Below are 25,065 nucleotides of genomic sequence, written 5' to 3'. Positions count from 1 at the left end.
TTCCATTTCGCCTACATTTTTAAAAATTAAGAATATTTGATGCTAATCTTTAAAGAATTTCCCTCGCAATTCAAGAGGATCCTTTTGGTCCTTTCGATGGCCTGATCTTTATGATCGAACGTTTCTCGATCCTTTCTTTTGACTATCTTCAGTAGATCAATTGGCAAATAATCCCAACTCATTCCTTACCTGAATTTTTCTATTTATACATCCGAGCCTTTTCTCGTTTTGTGAAAATATTTCTATTAGTTCAAGCCTGTTCACAACCCACATCGAAATCATGAAAATCTTGTGCAATCGAAATCATAAAGAAAATTCAAAATCTTCGAAAAATTATTTTCAGATTTGTACCCATATTTCGAAATATTTTGACAGTTTTCAGCAATAATAATAATTATAGTTACGAATTACAGATATATATATATATATAATTTCATTAATCTTTTCGCGCGATCTTTTCTCTTTCCAAACGTGACTTTATTTTCGAGAGAAGAGTTTCATCTCCAGTTGCAGAGCAAATAAGATCCGTCGAAATGAAACGCGATAATTTCGCGATACTTCTCCGTCTCTCTCGGCAACAACGAGACGGGTTACGAAGGGTCAAGGCGCTCGTGATTTTTTCATTCATCGCTTCTTCGTCGACTGGCGGTCTGCATGCGCGGATGCAGAGAAAAAAAAAAGAGACGGAAAGTCGTGGAATACAGGAATCCCTGCCTCTATAAATGCGAGAAAAAAAAGGAGAAGCGAGTAGGCAGAGAAGTAGGTACGAGAAAAAGAGATGAGGCAAAGACGAGACGAGAGAAAGAGAAAAGTCGCTGACTCTCTCTCTCTCTCTCTCCCTCTCTCGCGAGATGAATAATTCAGTGCAGGCGTGCATTGTTGGACGCGCCCATGTACAGTCCCGTATGTACACGGACTCGCGAGGTGTGCCAGGAATGAAATTGCTAGACGTAGCCGGCGAGAGACTCCGATCATTCGTATGTTCAACAATCGCACTTGGAAAAATCTCACGAGATAGAAGATCGAGGGAAATCCTGAAAATTGCATTGTGCACAACCTTCCATCTTTCTCCGAAATTACGTTTCGAAAATAAGCTGCTCTCTCAGTCCCAACGTAACTTCAAACTAACATATTTTAGAATAATGCTATTAGAACAATTTATTACATTATTTTTATACATAAATTCTATTTTTTTTTTTATATTACATAAAAATTTTTTTTAAAAAAAAAGGTAATACTCTTCTCTCGAACCGAAAAATTTTTTATATTAAATTTGTTACATTAATTATATATAAATTAAATTTTTTATATTATGTAAAATTTAAACCAAGTCGGAAGTGCTTTCGTTTCCATTGTGTTAGGTGAAATTATAAAAAAATAAAAAATAAATAAAGAAAAAATAAAATTTAAAACATGTTAACTTTTCCTAGAGAAGTGAAAATCCTGTTGATGCGCAGAACAGCTATATTTATCGTTAGTTCCAAATTTACGTGAAATCAAATTTGGAAACACGGTAAGAAAAATATTCCTGATAAATGCCGTTATCGTGTGTCGTCGTATTAACGACTCATAGAGTCTTACAGAGTAACTTATCGCCGGTTCATCCTGTCACCGTTAGAACTGGTCGACCAGCAAGAATGGGGTCAGGAAAACGTATGCAGCTAACGTTCCCCTTTTTCCCTTCGATTTTGCGAACCAACCTCGTACCTGCCTAACTTGAAGCTTGGAGAGAGCAAGGGTAGTTATAAAACAACATTGCATTAATTTACGAAATTATGTCCAAATTTTTTTACGTCTTTAACATGGAAATTAGCATTGTATAATTAATTTTATAGATAGATTTGAAGTCATGGAAAGAACCAATACTAAGATAAAATTATTTAAAATTAAAAGAATTGCACATTTCAGAGGAAGATTGTTATATGTATTATATGTATAGCGTTACGTTCCTCTCGACGTCTATTGCCGAGGATGTCTATTCGTTCGCGGGTAGTTTAACCCAATCAAGCTTATTCTAGCTCGAGAATAGATACTTTTATCGCGTTTAACGCCTCCGATTTTACGCGCGCGAAAACGGGGTTAAGGTCGAAAATCGAAACTGGCAGACCGAGTCATCGGAAGTACACTATCTTTCGATAAATTTCGTCTGCAAGAAATCTTAGTTATTCTCGCATCAATCTTAATTTATTTTTCGGCTGATCCGATATCGGGAAAAAATTCAGCTTCAACATATGAATAAAAAATGCTTATGGCTTCGGTGCAAATAGCAAATGCAATTTTAAGCACTAATATTTTTTTGCGAGTTAAATATAAAACAAGTGGGCGCGATTCGAATTCTGGATAAAATAGATCGATTTTTCGTTAGCCGGAAGCCAGACGGTCCGACAGCTGGCGAAGTGAACGGTGCACCTGGTTGTTTATACAGGGTGGTACCTTGTAACGCGTTCGCGCACCATTTCCCGTCTGAGCAAACCTAATTTTGTTTCCAGCTACACCAAGTGATTTTTTTTCATATATACACGAAGAGAATTTTCTTTTAGAATTTACCCTGAAAATCATGGTAATCGTGAAACAGTAGTATGGTATTGGAAGAATTTTATGAGCTTCTCCGATTAATATTTATCGCAATAAGATATAAAATATATTCGATTAATTTTACTACGTATATAGTAAAATTTGCTATGAACATATTAATATAATTTTCAGGGTAAATTCTAAAAGATAATTTTCCCTGTGTAGAAACTATATTGATCATATTGCTAATTATTTATTTTTTTAATTTTATAAATTTTCTGATGTTAAATAAATTAAAATTTATTTAAAGTTGAAAATAAAATAATGTGCAAAAATTCTTAACCTTCTATGCTCTCTAATTTCTTATGTGCTGCATTTTATATGTTCCTGTTTCTCGATTCTCCAATTACATCGTAATTATACCGAACGCAATAGTCATTAGCGTTAATCACGATTGCATTATCTCGTTTATTTTTTTTTGGTCTATTTCTACCATACCTTCTCAGTTGTGACGAATCAGACCGCTAATCTACAAATGTTAAAAAAAAACGGTACACAGAAAGAATTTGTTCTTAGAATTTACTCTGAAAATCATGAAAGTCTCATCTTCATAATCATTGAAAATATATAAGAATATACACATTTTCTATGAAATTACATATAATCTGTAATCTTTCATATAATACATGATTATGCTGGATCGAAAGAAACCAGCATATTTTTTCAAATATAATAATATTACATAGTACAAATTAATAGTAATATTAATAAGTCATATTAATTAAATAACATTAATATTTTTTATTGTGATAAATATTTAATCCGAGAAACTCATAAAATTCTTCAATATATTCTCCCACGATTACCACGATTTTTAGGATAAATTCTAAAAGAAAATTCTCTTCGCGTATATTTTTGAAGCACACTTTATATGGACATCCCTGCGTATCGTTAGCGCGATGATAACCGGCCAAAATTTCCCTTGCTTCTTTCGGATGTGCATGTGCATCCGTACGAGTTCGTATGCGAGCTTGCTTTGGCTTCGAGTGCCTTATATGTCAAAACGAGGGGAGAGAAATAAAGAAAAAAATGCTCGAGACACGCGAACAGCTGTGCGGTCCCTTTTGCGGAGGAGTCTTTTAAAAACAAGTTCACCCTGCGATCTCGTCTTTCACGGACATACACCGTACATCTTTTCTCGTGGTTTTCGACTTCGATTCGATTTTCACCGAAAGCGTCGTTCGTTTTTATTCCACAGATTCGAATCGCGCCCTTTCGCCGTAAGTATGAATTATGCAACGTCGAGGAGGAAAACGAGAGACAAGAGAGCTTTCGCGACGAAAGATTGCGACGAATCCTTTTCAAGATGCAGCGAATAATGATCTCTCCTCGCTTTGCGAAACGATCGTTTCGGTGAATATATGTTACCAGGAACAAAAAATCAGTCAGAATACATCTAAATCAACGTCGACGATTCTGTAATAAAAAATGCCGACGAGTCGCGATTTCTTGTCCTCAAAGGGTACTTGAAAATCTGAAATGATCGAACGCTTCTTCGCTGATTGGGATATTAAGCACGTGTTGCCGATAAATGAAAGTTTTCAAGACGTGTTCAAGTACAGATCCCCGATGACGACGCCTTCAAGGATGCCCGTAAATAAATTTCTTCTATCCGAAGACGAAGCTATTCGCTGTCTCAAAGTGGAACGCTCTAACGATCGCGTGAGTCGTGTTAATTAGCGGACGGAATTAATAACGCGATAATCATAAATATATACGCATCCGAGAATACGACCTTTAGAATACTTATCATCGTTCCTATTTTCAACTCGTTATTTAACACGACTATAGACAGTGTCCAGACTCGATGAAAACAATTCCCTGACTTTTTCAGATTCTCCAAGACCAGAAATGCATTTTTTTCCCTGACTTTTTAGTATTATTTTTTCCAAATATATTATTTGCACACATCTAAAATATATGATAAATCAATTAAATGTTAAATCATGAAATCCTTGTGATATTTTTGTCAGCAATGAAAAGTTTCCGAAGTTAAAACAAAAATTTAAATCAATTATACAATCTGCATTATGTACGAGAATCGAAACAAACATGTCACTATGAACTATTTAAATAATCATCTTTTTTATTTATATTATATCAAATTTTTTTAGTTTTGTCTCTATTAAACACAATTTATATTTGTGTAATAAAACATTTGAAATTATTGAGACAAATGTAGAATGATGTGAAAATAAACTATTTAAATAATCACCTTTTTTATTTATATTATATCCAATGTTTTACTTTTGTCTCTATTAAATACAATTTATATTTATGTAATAAAACTTTAAAATTATTGAGACAAATGTAGAATAATGTGAAAAAATCCAGATAAATAGTAAAATTTCCAGACTTTTCCCTGACAATTCCATATTGATAAAATTTCCTGACCGCTGGACACCCTGATTCCTCTCGATATATCTTAATTAAAACAGCTCGAATCGTCAGTCATCATTACGGTTTCATTTGAACCCATAATAACTGATTACAAATTTCACGGCGGAGTCGAGAGTGAAAAAAAAGAGGGAGAAATGATATATGTATAATTGACTGCGATTTAATCGCACGCAAGTGCAAGCGACAAGTGTAATTCTCTCTCGGCGATCGGAGTCGTCCGATGTCTTCCGCGGGAAATTAAAATGCTTGTCGTCGAGCACGTGCTGGCTAGTCGTTAAGTGAGCAGCTCGCCTTTTAACTCGCTGATCGAGGGTCCCTTCGGATGTAATTACGATTGCGGTGCGTGCGCAATGAGTCCCTAACCGCGGCTTTAAAAGACAGACGAAACCAGAGAGATATAACGACGGACCGTCGAGTCGATTCCATTTAATCGACCGTTTAATTGAAAATTTTCTTTCCCCTTCTATCGACAATTTTATGCATTTAATTATACTTGATTATTTACTTTGCGAGATTATTTTTTTTTCTCCTTTTATGTGTTTAATAATATTCCTTGATTAAATTTTTGTTTTTTCTTGTCTCGGAATTTTTACATAATTAAATTATCTTATTATTTGTGGCACTTGCACGGAGAATTTTCTTTTAAAATTTACCTGTAAATCAGGGTAATCGTGAGACAATATGGCATTGGAAGAATTTGATAAAAGTTTTTTTGATTAATACTATTTAACTCAACAAAAAATAGATATGCACATAGTAAAATTAATTGAATATATTTTATATCTTATTGTGGTAAATATTATTAATCAGAGAAACGTATAAAATTCTTCCAATACTAATTCCACGATTTTAAGAGTAAATTATAAAAGAAAATTCTCTCCGTGTAATTAGGTATCTACTTTTTTGTGAGACACATTTTACTTTCTCGCGCGATTCGTGTATTTAATAATTATACTAGATATATCTAAATAATGCAAAAATTTTAGGAGATGATTCTTTGCAGAAGAATTAAAGGGATGAGTTACTTGTATAATACTCTTATATCCCTCCCTAAGGAATTAAAATTCTCTAAAGTGGAATATAAAAATTAAGTTATTTTTTCCTCAATTTTTAGACAAATTATAAAATTAAACTTGGTGGATATTTTCCACTAATAAAAAGGATATTCATAAATATTTAAAGTAAAATAAAAACTTAACTCCTCAGGGAAGAATGTATTTTGTAAGAGTATATGTTTATATAAAAAACCCTTGATTTTCGACACAGAATTATTTCGTAAAATTATTTAGGTATACCCTTAGGTATAATACGTCTAATAATTAATGATGAAGAACAGTATTTAGAATATGTGGGCAGAACTAAATCGAGCAGCGGTGTTCTAAAAACAGAAAAAGATCCGGTTCCGCATATGGGAATGCCTTTTTTTTCTCCTCCTCTCTCGTACATACACGTAGTGCAGAAAAATCCGCACGTGCAAACGGCTATTACTCGTGGGAAAATGGGACTTTTTTAAGGACATATACCGCACGCGTATAACGGGCCGCGCTAAGAAAATGATCAAAACCGTCGGGCCGACGTTACAGTTAACGCTCTCATTTCGCGATTTACCGCGTCTTTCTTCTTATCCTTTCCGCGACGTCGCGTCGTTTCCTTAACGCGGTTTTAACGCAGAATTCTTTGTTAATTTCGAAAACAAGCGCGAAGAATGCTCCGATAATTTTCCATTCGCGCAAAAGCGACTTCACTTCTCGCTTATTATGAAAACAGATTCGTATTTCTCAATGAAAATGACGTTACAAGTATTCGAAGAATTAACTTCACATCTACGGTAATATTATGCTGTAAAAACTTTATTCTCTCATATTCCGTGTATATACGGTTATCTCATTATTCGATGCAATATTTCATCGTACTTTACTCTGCATTAATGTTTTGTTTTAAATTATGCATCAAAAGATTATTAATGTAATTAAAAAAATAACAGATTTCACGCAATATAGATTATACATTTTTAAATAAAAATGTTAAAAAATTTAAACTTTTAAATTTTAAGTACATATATTTATCCAAAAAATATCGACTTTTATATCGCATCCCCAAACTGACGTCATTAGACGTCAAAACGACGAAGTTGATCCGTGCACTTGTTGACGTCATTCGGCATCAAAATGACGTATATTTTGCTACCTGGGTTTTTAATGATGAAGACAGGATGTCCAGCAGACTCAATAAAAAAAATTCCCTGACTTTTTTCAGATTTGCCAAGACTAGAAATTAATTTTTTCCCCGACTTCTTAGTATTATTTTTTTCCAAAAATACAATTATATGATTTGTATATAAATCAATTAAATGTTAAATCATGAAATCCTTGAGATATTTTTGTCAACAATAAAAAGATTGATTCGGAACTTAAAACAAAAATTTAAATCAATTACACAATGTGCATTATGTACGATAATCGAAACAAACGTCACTATAAACTATTTAATTAATCATCGTTTTAATTTATATTATATCCAATTTTTAGTTTTATCTCTATTAAACACATTGAAATAAAATAACACGACGTTGAGAATATAAATTAACGAACACGCTGTAGATGAATCGATTTTTAATACAGATAATTAGCATGCTGGGGGAGTCAATAAAAAGTTATTACTTATTTAAAATAAAACATTTCAAATTATTGAGACAAATGTAGAATAATGTGAAAAAATCCAGATAAATAGTAAAATTTCCTCATTTTTTCCCCGACAATTCCAGATTTATAAAATTCCCTGACAATCCCTGTTTTTCCAGATTTCCCTCACTGCTGGACACCCTGAAAGATCGAGGAAGAGAGATCTCACCTGCGACAGGAGCTTCGGGAAGGTATGATTATTGTGTCCGACCGATCGTTCCGATCTCTGTTGCTGCTGTTGCTCCTGTTGCTGCGTCGCGGCCTCCGATCGGAGATCGTGCCTCCATCTCAATACCCCCATCATAACCGCGGGTCAAGTCGAATGAAAGTCTCGCCGTTTTTCAAAAGAGAGATTTATATCACCCGCTGAAAATTCACGCCGCTAATTTCACTTCGCTCCGCTTCAACGTTCACGTTCCTTTCGATCGTCGAGAGATCGAAGATCGACGGGTCGAGAGAACTCGAACCTTGTCGGAATAGAATTTACTTTCTATCCCGCGGCGTGTAGGTGGATAGGTAGGTGGAGATAGACGCGGCTTCGTCGAGAACAGAGAGAAGCACGCTGTAATCGCGGACCAATATATTTTCGGCTGCTCGACAATATATATCGTAGAAAACTTCAAAACTCAGCGATATCCAGGTCTTCGCGCGCCGAGATTGGAAGAGTCGACGTTACGTCTCTCGTCTACATTCTGCTCCGACACGAAAGATCGAGAGGCCGAAAATCTCTAAGGATATAAAGTTTCACTCTGGTTTTCGAGTACTACCCGCCGTACGGCGTAGAATCGCGGAATCGTCCGGGGGAGTCTGAATTCGGACAAAGTTGACGACCGTCGTCGGCGATCGCGGTGGCGGCTGTCATTCTGCGCGAATATATTTCAACGAAACTTCTCTCTCGTTCCACTTTCTGCACGAACTACTTTCGCGAAGTTGTCGCCGAGTGCGGTCGACTTCGAGGATGCAAAACGACCACAACTCCGACGCGGCGCGAATAGATCCTGCACGATGCGACGCGCGCGAGCAACTGCGCGGCGAGTCGCGGGACACTGAGCGCGAAGGCGGCAAAGCGGTCGGGGCGACGCACTGGCACTCGAAGAGCGGCGCGCCACGTGACCTCACGCCTGTGAGTGCAGAGACGCGACTGAGCGCCTGAGCGCGCGTCTGGCGAAGCCAGAGTTTCGACAGTAACGGATCAAGGCAGCGCCTCCCAATATCATTTTATATCTTTGTCTAATTTTATTTTTATTGTTTACACAAAAATTATTTTTCCATCGAATAGATATATATACGAATTTTTAAAAAAGTGCACAATTTCTGTCGCGTTTTTATATATCACTTCTATATTTCTCTCTCGCATGTTTGCTAATTAATTGTATGTATAATACGAGATTATATTATATAATATTTTGTATAATTATATATGTAATAATTAATAATAACTCTGCTTATATTTATTCTCTTGAAAATAATTTCAATATATATATACATATTAATTATTATATATAATTATATATATATAATAATTATTAACAATCCTTATTTATTCTCTTGAAAATAATTATATATATATATTATAATATAAAATAATTATTTTCAAGAGACTAAATATAAGAGAATAATAAAGACGCGGTATACTTTATATTCGTCATGGACCATCTCGTGCCCTGATCTCATACCTTTCGTGTCCCGACCAAAAGTCCTCACTGACAGCTCAACTCCCCCTCCCTCCCACCCCAGCGGCGCATCGCGGTCTGTTGTCCAACCGTTCTTAAAACTCCCACCGCCATCGAGTCGCGATCGTTACCATGGTCGTCTTGTCGTCTTGTAAACTCGATTCTTCTAATATACAAAAGTGTATTACAAACTTCTTTCTCTCTTCTGTCTAACCGCAAGTCTATTCTCAATCAATTGGGTCATGTCGGACAAGTTCCGATATTTTATGGCGATTTTCCCCGAACGTTTCTTTTTTATCTTTTCTTCTCAAAGTCTAGACGAACCCGACTGCGCGACTGGCGCCGCATTGAAGACTTTGAAAAGAGAAACCCCTTATCCGAATGCAGAATCTTTCTTCACTTCGCTCGTTTACATGATTTAGAGAACCTTGCGGAGTACCTTTTTGTATGTAAAGCGGCGTGGAAACGTGCGTCTCTTTACTGCGTAATTTTCTTGTTCCGTCTATATTTTACTTCGAGGTTATCTCATTAAAAGATACACACGTAAGTCCGTTTCTGTTTTCTCGTCAACGAAAGTCTCGCGTAACAATTTTATATAGAAAAAAAATTCATCTCAACATTTGCGAATATCTTTGAAAAAAAAAAAAAAAAAAATTATTAAATTCGAATAAATATTTTTATTTCAATACTGCCTTATATAAATCATTTATTTGAAAGTAATACTATTGATTTTATGTGAAAAAAAATTTATTTCGATATAAGAAAATCCTTTTCAAAGCAGACAAACATTTGTTTCAAATAAATGATTTAAAAGGCAATATCAAAATAAGTATTCAATTCAATAATTTTTTTCGGTGCAGAAATTTGTGATTGCGTAAAATCCGTCATTTCTTCTTTACAACGCATCCGTGAAAAATTATTGAAAATTACACCCCATTGACAGATCATTGTTTGAGAGTTTAATTAAACTTCTACATATGCTATTTATTCTTTTTATAACATTCTATTCATAACATAAAAGAGTGTGAAAAGTTTTTCATGGGATAAATATTATTCAGTTTGATAATTTTTTTCAGCGCGGAAATTGCGTAAAATCGAATCTCATTTCTTCTCTACAAATGCATCCGTGAAAAATTATCGAAAATTACACCCCGTAGACAAATCATCGTTTGAGTGTAAAATTAAACTTCTACATATTTATTCTATTTATAATATAAAAGCGTGAAAAGTCTTTTTTATAGAAAGCGAGGATCCATTGACGTAACATTAATCGTGTGCAATAACGAACGTGAAATTCGTTTGCTTACACGAGGGAACCTTTCAAGAGCAAGGTGAACCCTTGGCATTCGCGTGGTAAGGACAGGTGGTGCGGAAGGTGAAACCCAGAGGAAACGGACGCCGAGTTTGTGGCAATGTAGGGAGAATTAGAGAGAGAGAGAAAACCGGATGTCCTTTCGTGGTCGACTTACTTCGTTGTCGATGGGAGGCTTCTCATTTCTTTGTGTCCGCGTCTCTTTGTCTCGTTATTTTACTCGACTTCCCGTGTCCGAAAACACTAAAAGCGGCGAAACAAAATTTCCTCTCTATTTACATACACGACTCTTGAAAATTCTAGGAAGACAAGTAGGCGGATGAGTAGGCGACCTACCGTGTATATTTCTCTTTTTTTCTGCTTATTAAAAAAATGAATGGAATCAATATTTCTCGATCGATACTGTCAATTATTTTAATCAATCTCACGTTTCGATCATAATTCAAGGTGTATACTCAAATCTTAGAAATAAATTCCCTGAGGATTCCATGATTTTTCAGGTATACTTTTGTTCAAAATTCCAATTAAAATTGCAGTATCTTAAATAATATTTAGAATACAATTTTGAAATGAGTTTATTTGTCATGCATAAATTCAGTATTTTTTAAATATATACTTATAATTTATTTTAAATATATTTTATATAAATATAATAATATTTTATATAAATATATACTTATACTATATAAAACTAATAAATTTTACATTCTTTAAAACTATATTTTAAAATCAAAGGGGCAATTTTTTAAAAAATTCCCCGAGTTCAAATCAAATTCCAGGAGAATTCGCAGGTTTTTTCCAGGGAGTATACACCCTGTAATCTGTCGGGAAATATTTTCTTTTAATTTTTTGACTGGCGAATAATAAACAACCCTAATCAGTAAAAAAAAAAAATAAATGTCTGACATAAATATTTAAGCGCGAATCTACCAATACATTGCGCCATATGTAACATAATGGCGAATGAAATCGAATTTGAACGGATCGGATTAGAGAGCGAATAGAATTGCAGGTCGGAACGGGATTAGCGAATCGCGGATATTAAATTGTAACTCTCGCTTCATTCGATCGATTATTTCGAATTATCCTCGACGTGTAATTAGAACTGTGTAATGGTAGATAATTATAGCGCCCAGAAAGCGGTTGACGCGTTCATGGCGCCGATTTATATACGCAAGTATTATATTAATCTTTCATTAGGCGGAAGATTAGTTGAAACTTCAAAAAAGAGGGAAGAGAGCTGATAGTCGAAAATGAATGAGTGCGCTAGTAGATATCAATATCGGGTTTTTTTTTTTCACAATGCAGTTTAGTCGAGAGATAACGAGTATTAACGAGCAGTAGCAGCTGCAGTCGATTTGAATCGCTATCAATGGAAACGACCGTGCGTTTAATGTAACACCGCTGGTTTCAGCTTTGTCAGTCGAAGATCGGGAAGCCGAAAAAAAATTCTCAAAAAAAAAAAATTTATATTCCAATAACTCGACAACCAAACCCCACCATTTAAAAACAGTTGCGTAATAAAGTATTAATACAAATTATAAATAGAGAGGAAAAAAGTTGGAAAAAAATTCCTCTGAAGGATTAAATAAAAAGTTTGTCAAAAAGTCCACTTCAGGACGCAATTTGGCTCGTAAATGTAAAAAAACTTGTTTATTTATTCGTTCTCTCTCTCTCTTTGAAATAAATGTAGAATTTTTAATTTATCCTCGCTTTTTTACGCGATGCTTCCCCGTTGATTATTCTCCCAGCCGTAATCGACAAAGAGCGCAAATGTAATGTGCGACGATCTTTTGTGAAAAAGGGGGACCCACATGCACGAAATCTACGATCTTCACGGCCACTGCGCAGAGGGCACAAATCTGAAAATCTTCCCGTCCGTTCGGCCATAGTACGACGACTCGACGCGGCACTTCCGGCGCGCTTACCTGGTCGACCGGAAGTGGCACCGCGGTTCTTCCCCTCCCTTTCACCGTGTCTAGGCCCTTTGGATACTGCGTTTCATTTTAACGCGTTGAGAACGAATCAACGACGCGTTTCGGAGTTTCGGTTCGCATACTTAATGAGCCATGTATATAATTATTTACTACTTAAAAAAAAAATGTCTGACTTTGATGCGTTATGTAATAATTGATAACTACTGTTTAAAATAAAATAAATTATTCTTGTTATTAACCTTGTGCACAAGTTTGAGCCAAGTTTCAAAAGTGTTTTGAATAAATGGGACAATGCAATATTATAGTTGTTCAATTATAAAATTGTAATCACTATTAAAAAAGCAATAAATATATGCATCTAATAGTTAGAAAATATATAAAGATATTAAAAAATATATAAAAAATTTCCATTATGCTTCACGCACAATTTTGGAAAATACAAGATGCGACTGTATCATTTAATTCTCTCTCTCTTTCTTCTGAAAACTTAAACAAATATTGAACATAATCTCATTATTTTTTACTAAACGTAAATATTAGTTGAAATAAATATGTGCGATAAAATAAAGTTTCTTTCACAAATCTTTCAGACTTGAAACCATACTGTTTCGTAACACAATTCCTCTGCCATCTAGCGACAGTATGAAGGCAATAAAATATATATATTTTTCTAATGTTAAAGTTAATAAATTCAAAAGGATTTAATAAAATTATCAAATTTTTCAATTACGCCTATGTTTAATGCATATATCAATTGAAAAATATTTTTTAAAAATCAGCATAAAAATATAGACTAAAATTTCTTTGAATTAAATTTTATTTTGTTTGTAACTATTTCTTATTTTCTTATTTGTTGATTCAATATATAATTTATTTCATTTTACATAAAAAATTAATGATATTAAGGGAATCCTAAATGCATCTTGTTTTATCGATAAAACATTTTTGCACACGCTTTTCTTTTTATTGGTTGAATAGAATAATAAATGCTTTTCCACGATTGAAGTATACATAAAAACAGAGCGCGGATTACCAATTTTATGTTAAAATAAAAAAAATTTTTTAATTAAAAATTTTTTTAAATTATAAATTTTTGTTCTTACATAAAATCTAAAATTCTAATATAAAATTAGGCCGGCATTTAGGATTCCCAAATATAAATTCAATCGTTGATAATAAAGGAAACTTTGCTACAGACATCTTCCTTATCCCAGGTCGATATACGTCTCGTCGACACAACAGGAATCTCTCATTAAAACGTTCTGTATTATCGGCAGCAAAAATATATCCGTCGATCAGGCAGATGTAAAAAATAGCAAACGCGGGAGAAAAAGAAGAGACGAATTCGGTAAGTAAAAAAGAGCGAATGCTTCTCACGAGATCTCGTGGGATATAGCATGTGGCACACAGATGATTACAACCCGTGTGATGAAATCGCGATTCGCGGCCGAGAAGGGGAACGAGAAACGCGTAATATTCCTCAAAAGCATATTCCCATATGCGCAACTTCCTGCAGACATGTCATTTTTTTCTTTTCGCGTATTCGCGACTTTTCCCACGAGTATAAAAGTCGCTTAATTTCTCCCATTAAAATAGAAGATCCTACTTTAGTCGAATAAAACCTGCAGCGTCATTTGATTGATTGAATAAAGTATGATGGATCTAACGTAAGTAGCTTTTTAGATTAAAGTCCCGTTGTAGATTAAAATTAAAAATTAAATGGTAAAAAAGCAAAGTTTTATACATATTTTCTACACTTTATTCGTGTAAATATTTAAATATTAATTAAATTAAGTGTCAATTTAATAATTCTCCAACTGTTGACATTTTACTCTTAAGGGGATCCTAAATGCCATCCTGTCTTATTAATAAAATATCACCCTTTTCTTTTTATTCCTTGAACAGAATAATAAATGCTTTTCCATTAAAGAAAAAAATTATTTTTAACATAAAATCAGTAAGCTCGCGCTTTGTTTCTATATATCTACTTTAATCATGGAAAAGGATTTATTATTCTGTTCAACCAATAAAAAGAAAAGAATGTGCAAAAATGTTTTATTGATGAAACAGAACGGCTTAGGATCTCCTTAATTATCATTTTTATTAATTATATACAAAAGTCTCTCCAGCTTCAATTATTTAAATCCTAAAAATTGTTATTGCTAATTTCATTTGCGTATGAGTAAGTATATTTATTATCGAGATGTCACGCAAAGGAATATTTTTTTTGTAGTAATCTGTATAAAATATTTTTTGCACTATTTTATTTTAAATCAAGCATTCAATCAAATTTTAGATGAAACCCGATATCAAAAGGAACGACGCATCTTTCTCAATTTCGCTCTTCTATGTCGTATACCAATTTAAGTCGTGCGACTAGTACGATTTCACCTTCTTTCGAAACGAAAACGAATTATCTCGGCGCGATCGTGAGCAGAAGGAGGGAATCGATCGAGCGACTCGTCTCCGCGAGTTTTTTTCGCCTGCATCTCAGCAACCGCAGCGTGACGGATCGCGCCGTTGTTCATTCATCTTCGGTTTCTTTACCTCCTTCCACCGCTTCGCGGAACGGTTGTTCATTCATCTCCGACTCCTTCGCGCGCAAACGAGCAGAGGCCCGTTCGTCTCGAACGAATGCGTACGCCGCGCGTCACGCGAGAGATTTACATAAGCTCGCTCGACGATAATTGCGCCCAACAAACAATTACAAGTACAATTAAGAGTGATTTCAATGGGTGAGCTTGGGAAAAGTGCGAGTTACATCTCTTTTGAGAAGTTCAAGATGTTAATCGTTCTCTTCATACCGAGCTGTTGCGTCGAATTGCCATTGAAAGGGATATTCTTTTCGAATTATTAACTTAGATTCCATTATACTTTTAAACTTTGTAAGACTTTATGATGAAAATTGTAAAGGAAAAAATATTTGATTGAAAAGGATATGCTTTTCGGATTATTATCATAGATTTCTTTATACTTTAAAATTTTGTAAGACTATGATGAAAATTGAAAAGAAAGAATTGATTGAAAAGGATATGCTTTTCGGATTATTATCATAAATTTTTTTATACTTTAAAATTTTATAAGACTTTATGATGAATGTAAAGGAAAAAATATTTTATTGAAAAGGATATGTTTTTCAGATTATTATCATAGATTTCTTTATACTTTAAAATTTTGTAAGACTATGATGAAAATTGTAAAGGAAAAAATGTTTGATTAAAAAAGATATTTTTTTTTTAAATTATTATCAGAGAATTCTTTATGCTTCAAAATTTTGTAAGACTTTATGATGAAAATTATGAAGGAAAAAATATTTCTTACCCTCGTAAAATTTTATGTTTATCATATTTTAGTTATTTTTTTTTTCAGGAATGTATACTTGTAAAATGTTGGTCACGCGCGACATTGAGACGATTTGAGATCTCACATCGGGCGCGTCGAAGCGATTACTTGGGATTAAATTGGCCGTGACAGGCGTGAGATAGAAGCGAAATGACGTAAATTTCGACGTAATTCAGCTTTTGGAGATGCTAGTTAGAGCAACGCGTGATATTTAAAAATGAGAGGCTAAAACAGCTTTGTTCTTTCGGATATACGGGCGCCGGTATCACGCAAGTATGTGTATTATATGTCAGTATAGAGTCGCCTTAAATTGAAAAATAACCGACACATCGTAAGCATTTTTACTCTTGAATATATACAAATATTTTAATTATATTATAATTAAAAAACGCGATAAAAAAAACAAGAGGCGCTTAGTTGAAATCGTTTTTGCAGAATTTTTTTTGCTCACACTTTTATAAGAAAAATTGCAGAAAAGCTTCTTCTTATATATGTACGTTTTAATATAAACTTTAGTAATAAATCTTGTTTCGCACATACCTGAGAAAAGTATGACGGTAGAACGCAGCGTTGATCGTCGAGACGTGAACTTTGCACTCGCTCTAGTAACTCGAACAGATCCTGCGTTGTGCTCTGTAACATATTTTTCCAAATGTCCTTGAATCTCCGGCTTCCTTCCATTCCCTTTCTCTTATTTCTTCCGCTTTTTCAATTCACAATCGCATTCGCACGCGCAATTAAACATAATCGCAAACTAAGTGTCTCGGGAAAGTATTCAATTTAGAATAGCACATCAATTAGAATAATTGCGGTTCGACTCACTTTGACTTTCTCCGGATTGGAGCCTTGTCTGTCATCTTCCACGGTTGTGCTTCGCCGCGACTCGGGCTCGTATACAGATTGCTCCAACTGCTGCCTCCTGCAAAATAAATGAGTCGGGTAAAAGATTAGTAGTCGTTTCACAAAGTCGCAAAAAAAGGAAATGCGCAACATGACATAATAATATCTCAAGCTTTTATATAATTTATTAGAAATTTTCTTGAAACTCAAATTCTATATTATCTCATTATTGCCATGTTGAAAAGTATATACAAGTATTAAAAAATAGAAAGAAATTTTATATACACACTCCTCAAAATAATTAAGGAATAAAAACATTGTATTAAGAAATAGCCAAATTTTAAATAGCTATAACTTTGTTTTAAAAAAATGAGAAATTATATTCTAAGAAAGAATTTTAAAGCTTGAAATATCTACTTTTAAAAGGTCACAGCTGCTTTTTATATTCTTCAGTTATGGTACTTTTTACATACAAAAAATGACAAACTTAACAAAATGAAAATGTTTTTCTCGCTTTGTAGACGTGTCACATGCACAACAAAATTTGAAAAAATGTTTTTACTATTTCGCGTTAAAGTCTGAAGTTTTTCCTGCAAAATCATTTTTTTAAATTTAAATTTCAATTCTCCCTTCTCAAATTATCGAGAATTAAAGAGAAAATGGTCATTTTCACTTTGATCGTTCGTAACTCCGTTAAAAATAATCGCACAGCAATTTTAAAAGTGGAAGCTGAATCTTTGCTCTATAGTATAATATAGTGACCGAATTGTTTTTAATTTGCAAACCTTTTACAAATAGATAAAAATAATGCATTAGCAAATGCATAGGCCAGGTCTATCTCGAGAAGTGCGCAAGGTTAAACGCACAGATTTCTCTCGGCAGATATTGGCTATTTCGAGAACACGTTCCGATCGATCGATCGATCGATCGATCGATCTGCCTGCGCGCGATCCCATAAGGCAAAGTGCATCATTACCGGTTGTTGTACATTAAGAAATAGGCATATTAACATATTTCCGCGCACGCGGAGGCACATAATAACTCGCTCCGTATGTAAGTTATACACCGATATTATCACGAGATGTACCACACTCTCTCTCTCTCTCTCTCTCTCTCTCTCTTTCTTCTGTAGGTTGTAAAAGATATTGCAGCGACGCATGAGTAAATCTTTAGGTGAAACGCTTTGTGAGGCTCGACTCGGAGCCATTTATGGGAGGAAAAGCCGCGGTAGACACAACGCGCGATAAATAACGAAAGTAAAGGTAAAGTGAAATATATTGTGGCGTGCATAAGACGCATAATATATATATATATATAGATGTATAATTCATCCATTTTATATAATACTTATTTATATTAATTATGTATTATATTAATACGTCATTATTAAAACGAATAAATTAATGATTAGTCAATCTTTTGATGAGAAAACGCATCAATTACGAAGATTTCATCTCGAGTCATATACCAGATCTAAAAAAACTAAAGATTTAATTAGTTTCGAATAAGCCAATTATATTTTTTATAAAACTGTATCATTTGGAAACTTATAAATTATCGAGAGTCGTTCGCGAACTTTTCTTTATCGATAATTCTGTGGAAACCTGTAAGTTTTCCATCTGGGTGCGTTTTGATATATTTTTTTTCTCTTTAAACGGCAAAACTTTTTCTAGAACTGAGAAATGTAGAATCATAAATTTCTCAACATCCGACGAAAATTATACGGAAAGTCTCGCAAGCAAAGAGGACGAAGCGAGACACCATTTTGCGCCTCTCAGTTTGTAGCAATTTCTCTCTTTAATGGCCAGAACGATTTGTCTAAATTATTAAAGAGACTACATAGAGCTCTTCTCTTTTCTCTCTCCTTTAGAGGCAAATCAAAGTCACACACACTTGATAATTTACGAGTTTCCAGGAAATGACCTGTCAGTCTCATATTCTTTCGCTAATTACGCACTTGTGGTATGTCAATACAACGTATTAACGTTCGCGAAAGTTTGACGTTGGAGATATGCATAGTAGATAAAAAGTTGCCGACAAACGTACTGATCTTTCGACAATGAAAGGAAGAAAAGTGGTCCCGGATTCATTAGGAAATGCTCGACCGAGAGCGGATAACGTGCAATTTTCTGAAATACCCCGACTATAAATTCTAATAAGGCACCAGGGCCCTGGTCGAATTGAGCCGAGGAACTACTCGGAATGCTCTTCTGCATAACGCAAAATCTTCTGACTGCGAAACGAGTATTCACGTCACGGGCGTAGGTTCTCTCTTTTTTTTCCCTCTTTCTTTTTTCACGAGGAAAGGAAAATCCGGAACATAATTTTTCATAGAAAAAATTTTATCTGGACTTTTACTTGAGATATTAAAGTATCTACTCTAGACTCTAGACACGAAATTTAATTAGTATATAGCTATAAATCGATCGATAAAATATTTCGCGTAAATATTGTATTTATCTTCGAAGCGTTTCGTGTGTATAATTATAAGTTTTTACTCCAAAACATTATAATTTTCGCGATAATTACTTCAATATTATATGCAATTATTTCAATATTATATTATATTCTATATATAAAATGTTTGGCTGAAAACGAGGTTAATTACTAATTTGAAAATTCGATAACATTCCTGAGAATTAATACATCATTTATCAAATTTTATATAATATTTACAATTTATGTATCACAATATACATTTGTAGAAATTATAACATATAACAATATATTAAAGAGAACGATCAATATCTTTCTCAAAATCTAGAAAGAGTTGTTTCTTTCCCTCTTATTTGTTATCTACATCCCTTATCTTATATCCCTCCTTGAGAAGTTTTACTCTTTCTTAAACAGAGAGATAAAAATTAAGTTTTTATTTTTTTCTCAATTTTTTTTTCTAAAATTGAACAAAATAATTTTGACCTTCCTCTTTGGAACTCCTCAAGAAGAAATATAAAAATATCTTTATATAAAAATATGTTTATATAAGAAACCCCCCTTAATTTTCGACAAAGAATGATCTGTGAAAATTTGTCGCACTTATTTAGAGATACACTATAAATTGGAGAACTCGAGCTTACGCCACTGCATCCATTCCAAATACTCGCTGACCAAAACGCAACGACGAGCGAGATCGCGAGAGGCGCAATAAGCGAGATAGCAATTATCCAAGGCTCTGTGTGCCGCAAAGAAATAATCGCTTCGTACGATCGTATTTCTATCGCGCGATGAGAGAGAGAAGGAACTCGACCTCGCCAAAGGATCTCGCGGCGGAGGAGAGTGCGCACGAGAGAAAATCACGCGTAAGACGTAAAGCGTAAACGGCCGCGGTCGATTCATTGGTCATTCTTCGAAATTCAAGGGCGCGCGAGCCGGCTCTATCCGAGCGTTAAATTGTTGAATAAATCGAGTATGTGCGCGCACGACCATGTGTGCGCAGCAATCCGATTCGTATGCTATTATTAATTGCAATTCATTCGCAAGAAAAGGAGAAAGAATTTTTCGACGAAAGTTAAATCGAAATAATTACGATCGCGTGATACAGACAGTTTTTTCGTCGATTTTTCATTACTTAGTATCTAGACTTACATAAAGAGAATTTTCTCTTACACTTACTTACAATTAGAATTTACCCTGAAAAATTTTGAAGAATTACCTATAATACTTTCTCTGATTAATATTTACCACGATAAAAATATTAATACCTATCGTAATAAGATTTATTAAAATATGTTCGATTAATTTTATTAGGTATATATTAATATTTTTTATTGTGGTAAATATTAATCAATTGTCCCACGATATAATGATTTTTAGGATAAATTTTAAGAAAAAATTCTCTCCGTGTAACTAGAAAATTTTTATTATCTGCGTATCTAACAATAAGACTCTCAATATCCTTTTTATCATTTATTAAAATTAAAAGTTGGATTAAATTCCAATGGCAATGTTCCATAATATTTGGGATTCGCAGATACGTTTTTTTTAAAATGAGATTGCCTAATTTCCTATGAAGCGAAAACGAGTTAGGTAGAAGCAAAGATATACATTTGACGACAGCTGCGGACTTTTTCGAACGACATCATCTTGGTAATGGCATCGTTTCGTACTCATTCCTGGAGAAAAAGAGAGAAGATTGCTCCACAATTGCGCATAGTGTTTCAAATTCGCCAACATTTTCACGGCAGGTTAGCAATTGTGCAAGTGTGAGATAACAGACGTCCGCGAATAATAATAATAATAATAATAATAATTTATTATAATAATGATAATTATTATTATTATTATTATTATTCGAAAGGTATACTAATGTAATGAAATGCATATATTATTTATCTAAAATTTTACGATTATGTATGTATATAATAATGTTTATTTAACATAATGTTTATTTAACATCTTCCATTTGTTTTGCAGTACCTTGCGGTGATACTGAATCAACATTACCCATATTTATTTTATAATTTACGAATCACGTATATGTGTGTAATTTTAAATATTTTTTAAATACACGTATTTTGCATATTTTAAACACACGTATCGCATATTAAACATTTTACTCCGTTTTAACATGCGCAACATGTATCTTCAGCAAGGGTGCTCATCTCCCACTCGAATATGCCAGTGTTCGCAAAATCGATACAATTTGCATCGATTCAGCTCGCTCTAGCGTCATCTCAAGTGCATCATCTCGCTCTAGAGAGCGATGCATGCGGATGTAACGAGACGAAAAGCGGCGAGAGATCTTCGCGCGACATTGCGAAAGAGAAGCTTTGTGAAAGCGACGATCCCTCTCTCTCTCTCTCGACAGAAGAAATCGGCTTCTAAAACGATGATCTTCCCTTCTCCGACTATAGTATTTATTGTCGCATATCCGCCGATAATTGCGCATTCCGCACACCCGGTAAACCCGGTCCGACGCTGTAAAGGACCGCCTCGAAGCTCTCATCCAGCCATAACCGGGTTTTAGTGTCGGCTCGGAGAAAAGAAAGAAGGAACGGAGAAAGGAGCAAAATTGGGCAAAAAAAAAAGAAAGAATGAACATTTCAGACTGCCCTTAAGGGGATGCTGTCGTAGTTCTGTTTTACCGACTTTAAGTTAGGTTAGGTTCACTTTTTATTGAATATACAGATTGAAAAATCCTCCACAATGAAAGTATTATTCTTCTGTATTATTCTTTCATGTCATCTCTATTGGGAGCGCCATATTTTGTGCACGAACAAACTGCAGAACTTTTGTATTAAATAAGTATTGTTATGAGGTGACGCCAGATGCCGATGAAAAAATTAATTTTGTAAATTTTATTGGTTTTTTATACAAAATTACGGCGCTCCCCGTTCATTATTATCAGTACTTCAATTGTGGAGAAGGATTTTTCAATCTGTGTAGCCAATGAAAAGAAAAGCCCTTGAACTCAAAGTCGGTAAAACAGACACAGTCAGCATTCCCTTAACACAAATTTTAAGAAATTGCACGTCCATAAACATCGAGATTGCGAGATCGTCTCGAGTCTCTCAAAACGTGCCGAGAGTGCTATTGTATAGATTTAACGATCGCAAATCATCGCTTTCTCGATCTCTCTCTCTCTCTTCGTTATGAACGACGATCATTTGTCGATTCCTGATGCGGACAATGCAATCTCGCGACTGACATTTATCGTCTCGTATCTATCGGTGTCGACAAGTCCCGCGTGCATTCCGCCGCGACCGCCATTGTCGTTTTCCATTCCCAAGCCGATTATTACGCAAACGAGATCACCTCCTCCTTCCTTCGCCGACCTGGCGTTAACCGGTCCACTCAAATAACGCGTAATTTTGCGCGCGGATATTTTTAAAGCCTCGCTTTATAATCTCTGTAAACCTAATATGTCATTTAAATGTTTTCTCAAAAGCGAACTCTCGTCGCATGAAAATAAATAAAATAGGAAATAAAATAAAAATATACACGGAGAGAATTCTCTCTTAGTATTTATTCTGAAAATCGTGGGACAATATGGTATTGGAAGAATTTTATAAGAATTTTCCCTGATTAATATTTACCACACAAAAAAAGTATTGCGAATATGTACATAATAAAATTAATCGAACACGTTTCATAACTATTGTGATAGATATTAATATCTTTATTGTGATAAATATATGAAAAATTATATATTAGAAATATTGATCACAAAGAAACTCCTCAAATTTTTCCAAATGATTTTCAAAGCAGAGATTCTATAAGAAAAAATTCTCTCTGTGCAATAAATTTGTTTTAGCGAAAAATTAGAAACTAAAAACTAGAATTATTCACTATTCTTGCCGAATCTCTGTTCGGAATTTTCGGCTGTCAAAAATTTTATCCGATCAAACTTCGTTCCTAAAAAAAAATCTGAGGCCTCTTTATGATCTCGCTCGTCGGTTGTCGGGTCGAAAAAAGTCGGCGCGGGTTTACGTCATTCGTATTCAACGTATGGAATTGCGCACACGGTTCTCATTGGAGATCGTGTTTCTACGAAATACTCCACCAGGCGCGCTCCGGGATCCATGGAATAATGGACGCGCCCAATTAGACGAGTTAATTTAATAAAACGCTCGAATGACGGTTCTCGGCCGGACGCTCATCTAGACAGGCAGGACGAACAAAGAGAAAAATTAGCGCACACGCCAGGATGAACGTCCTAACAATTGCGAGCAAGTACACACTTCGCGGAGATTACGCTTCGTTCGGCTCCGGCATCTAATTTGGCAAATGTTTTCCCACCCTCTTTTCGAGACCGCCACTTTTAAACTTCAAACAGGATATCGAGAATTTCATCCAAGTCCGAATTAGCGAGATAATATCTCTTACATGATAAATGAAATAGTGAATAATGTAACGCGGCTTCCTCTTGCTCCCATTTTATCATATTCTTTTTGTATTTTTGTTTTTTATGTCAATTTTCGCCGAGAATAAAATGAATGAGTAACAAAGCAAATTTGAAGGTTTGCGGCGGTTTTTTTTTTGTTGAAACATCGATGTGTCAATATAAAACTGACGCGGAGTGTCGGAGCGTGAAACGAAATCATTCGCACATTTCAGTTGTACGGAACAAAAATGGGCGATAATTTTTAAAGTGACACGCGCGCGACAGATTAACGGCGCGTTACGAGATTTTTCACCTACCGTTTCGAGAGTGCCTAGTGAGTGCAAAGCAAAACGAAAAAAAAAAAAAGAGGAAAAATTAACATCTCGGCCCCGTATAACCTCGCGCGTTTATGGAAAGCAAAATAAGGAAAAAAATGCGAGCAAAGTGTACACGCGAATGGAAAGTAACCGGACAAACGAGTTCTCTCGTGGCAGACGTCGTGCCACACTTGCGTGTTGCAAAATCAATTTTCCAATGCGCGCGCAGGACGACGAGAGTCCAAAATCCCGAGCAGAGTCATCGAAGTTCAACAGTCATCAATTCTCGCCCGATTAACGAGTGCGCTAATACAGTTTAAAAAAAAAAGTGCGCCTATGGCAACATAGAATCGAAATATTAATATATAATGCACATGTAATTTACTAAAAGTGTATATTTACAATTAACTAATTGGGTCGTTGTATAATTTTCTAGCGTATTTTGGAATAAAATCACAAATTGACAAAATAATATTGCGCATAAAATATAAACTAATAACAAATACGCTATTAAAGATAAACATTCGCAAATCGATAACCACATTTCCGTACGGTATTCTCAACAATGCGCGCGAAGCTTAATAATGAAAATTGGCTCGAAATTTTCTATCGAAAAAGTAAAAATCGCGCGGAATTAAACTGTCGTTGTTAATTCGTTCATTATTTTTCGGAGTAAATTTACATAAAAACTAAAAAACAAAAAAAAACAAAAAAAAAAAAACGCGCCATACAATTTCGACGGAAATTAGATTCGTACATTTATTCGACTGTTCGTTTCGCGAAATTAAATCTGAAAAACACGTACTTTTTCCACGAGAATCGAGAATTCCTACCTGTTTTTCGCGTATTTGGGCAAACTATATTTATCGCGCGATATAATGGACGACATAATAAAGCGATCCGGGAACTCGCGGAGAATAGAGTCGCCACCGCCTCGATTACTGCTCGATAAATCGCGGCCGGGTTCGAGAACGAGAGAATTTTATCTTGTGAAAGTTATCGCGCAACTGTCTTTATTTAGTAGATATACAACGGGTTTATCACTTTCGACAAAAATATCGTACACGCGTGTATATATTGTCGACTAGAATGCTGTTGTCGTTAAGCGTACACCTATATATACACGCAGGAAACATAACGTAACATGATTTGTATCTTACGATCAA

At 34.6% G+C, this 25,065-nt stretch overlaps 1 protein-coding gene across 9 annotated transcripts in view; it reads right to left on the bottom strand.

Annotated features, from left to right (window-relative positions):
- The window catches only part of LOC114937862 (rap1 GTPase-activating protein 1), a 142,111-nt gene that overhangs the window by 34,685 nt on the left and 82,361 nt on the right, over positions 1–25,065 (bottom strand). For 8 of the 9 annotated variants that reach the window (XM_085484244.1, XM_029311842.2, XM_029311566.2 and 5 more), the window contains 2 exons: positions 16,742–16,838; positions 16,460–16,552 (listed from right to left, as the gene is read on the bottom strand). In XM_085484244.1, coding sequence (XP_085340370.1) covers positions 16,460–16,552; positions 16,742–16,838 — 190 coding nt within the window. Of the gene's footprint in view, positions 1–7,824; positions 8,780–16,459; positions 16,553–16,741; positions 16,839–25,065 lie in introns of those variants that run through there. The other variant, XM_029311913.2, reaches the window with a different exon arrangement.

This window comes from Nylanderia fulva, unplaced genomic scaffold, assembly GCF_048542155.1.
Source record: "Nylanderia fulva isolate GAGA-0341 unplaced genomic scaffold, ASM4854215v1 Scaffold3, whole genome shotgun sequence".
In the NCBI taxonomy this organism is placed as follows: Eukaryota; Metazoa; Arthropoda; class Insecta; order Hymenoptera; family Formicidae; genus Nylanderia; species Nylanderia fulva.
This window is presented reverse-complemented; position numbering and strand designations above follow the sequence as displayed.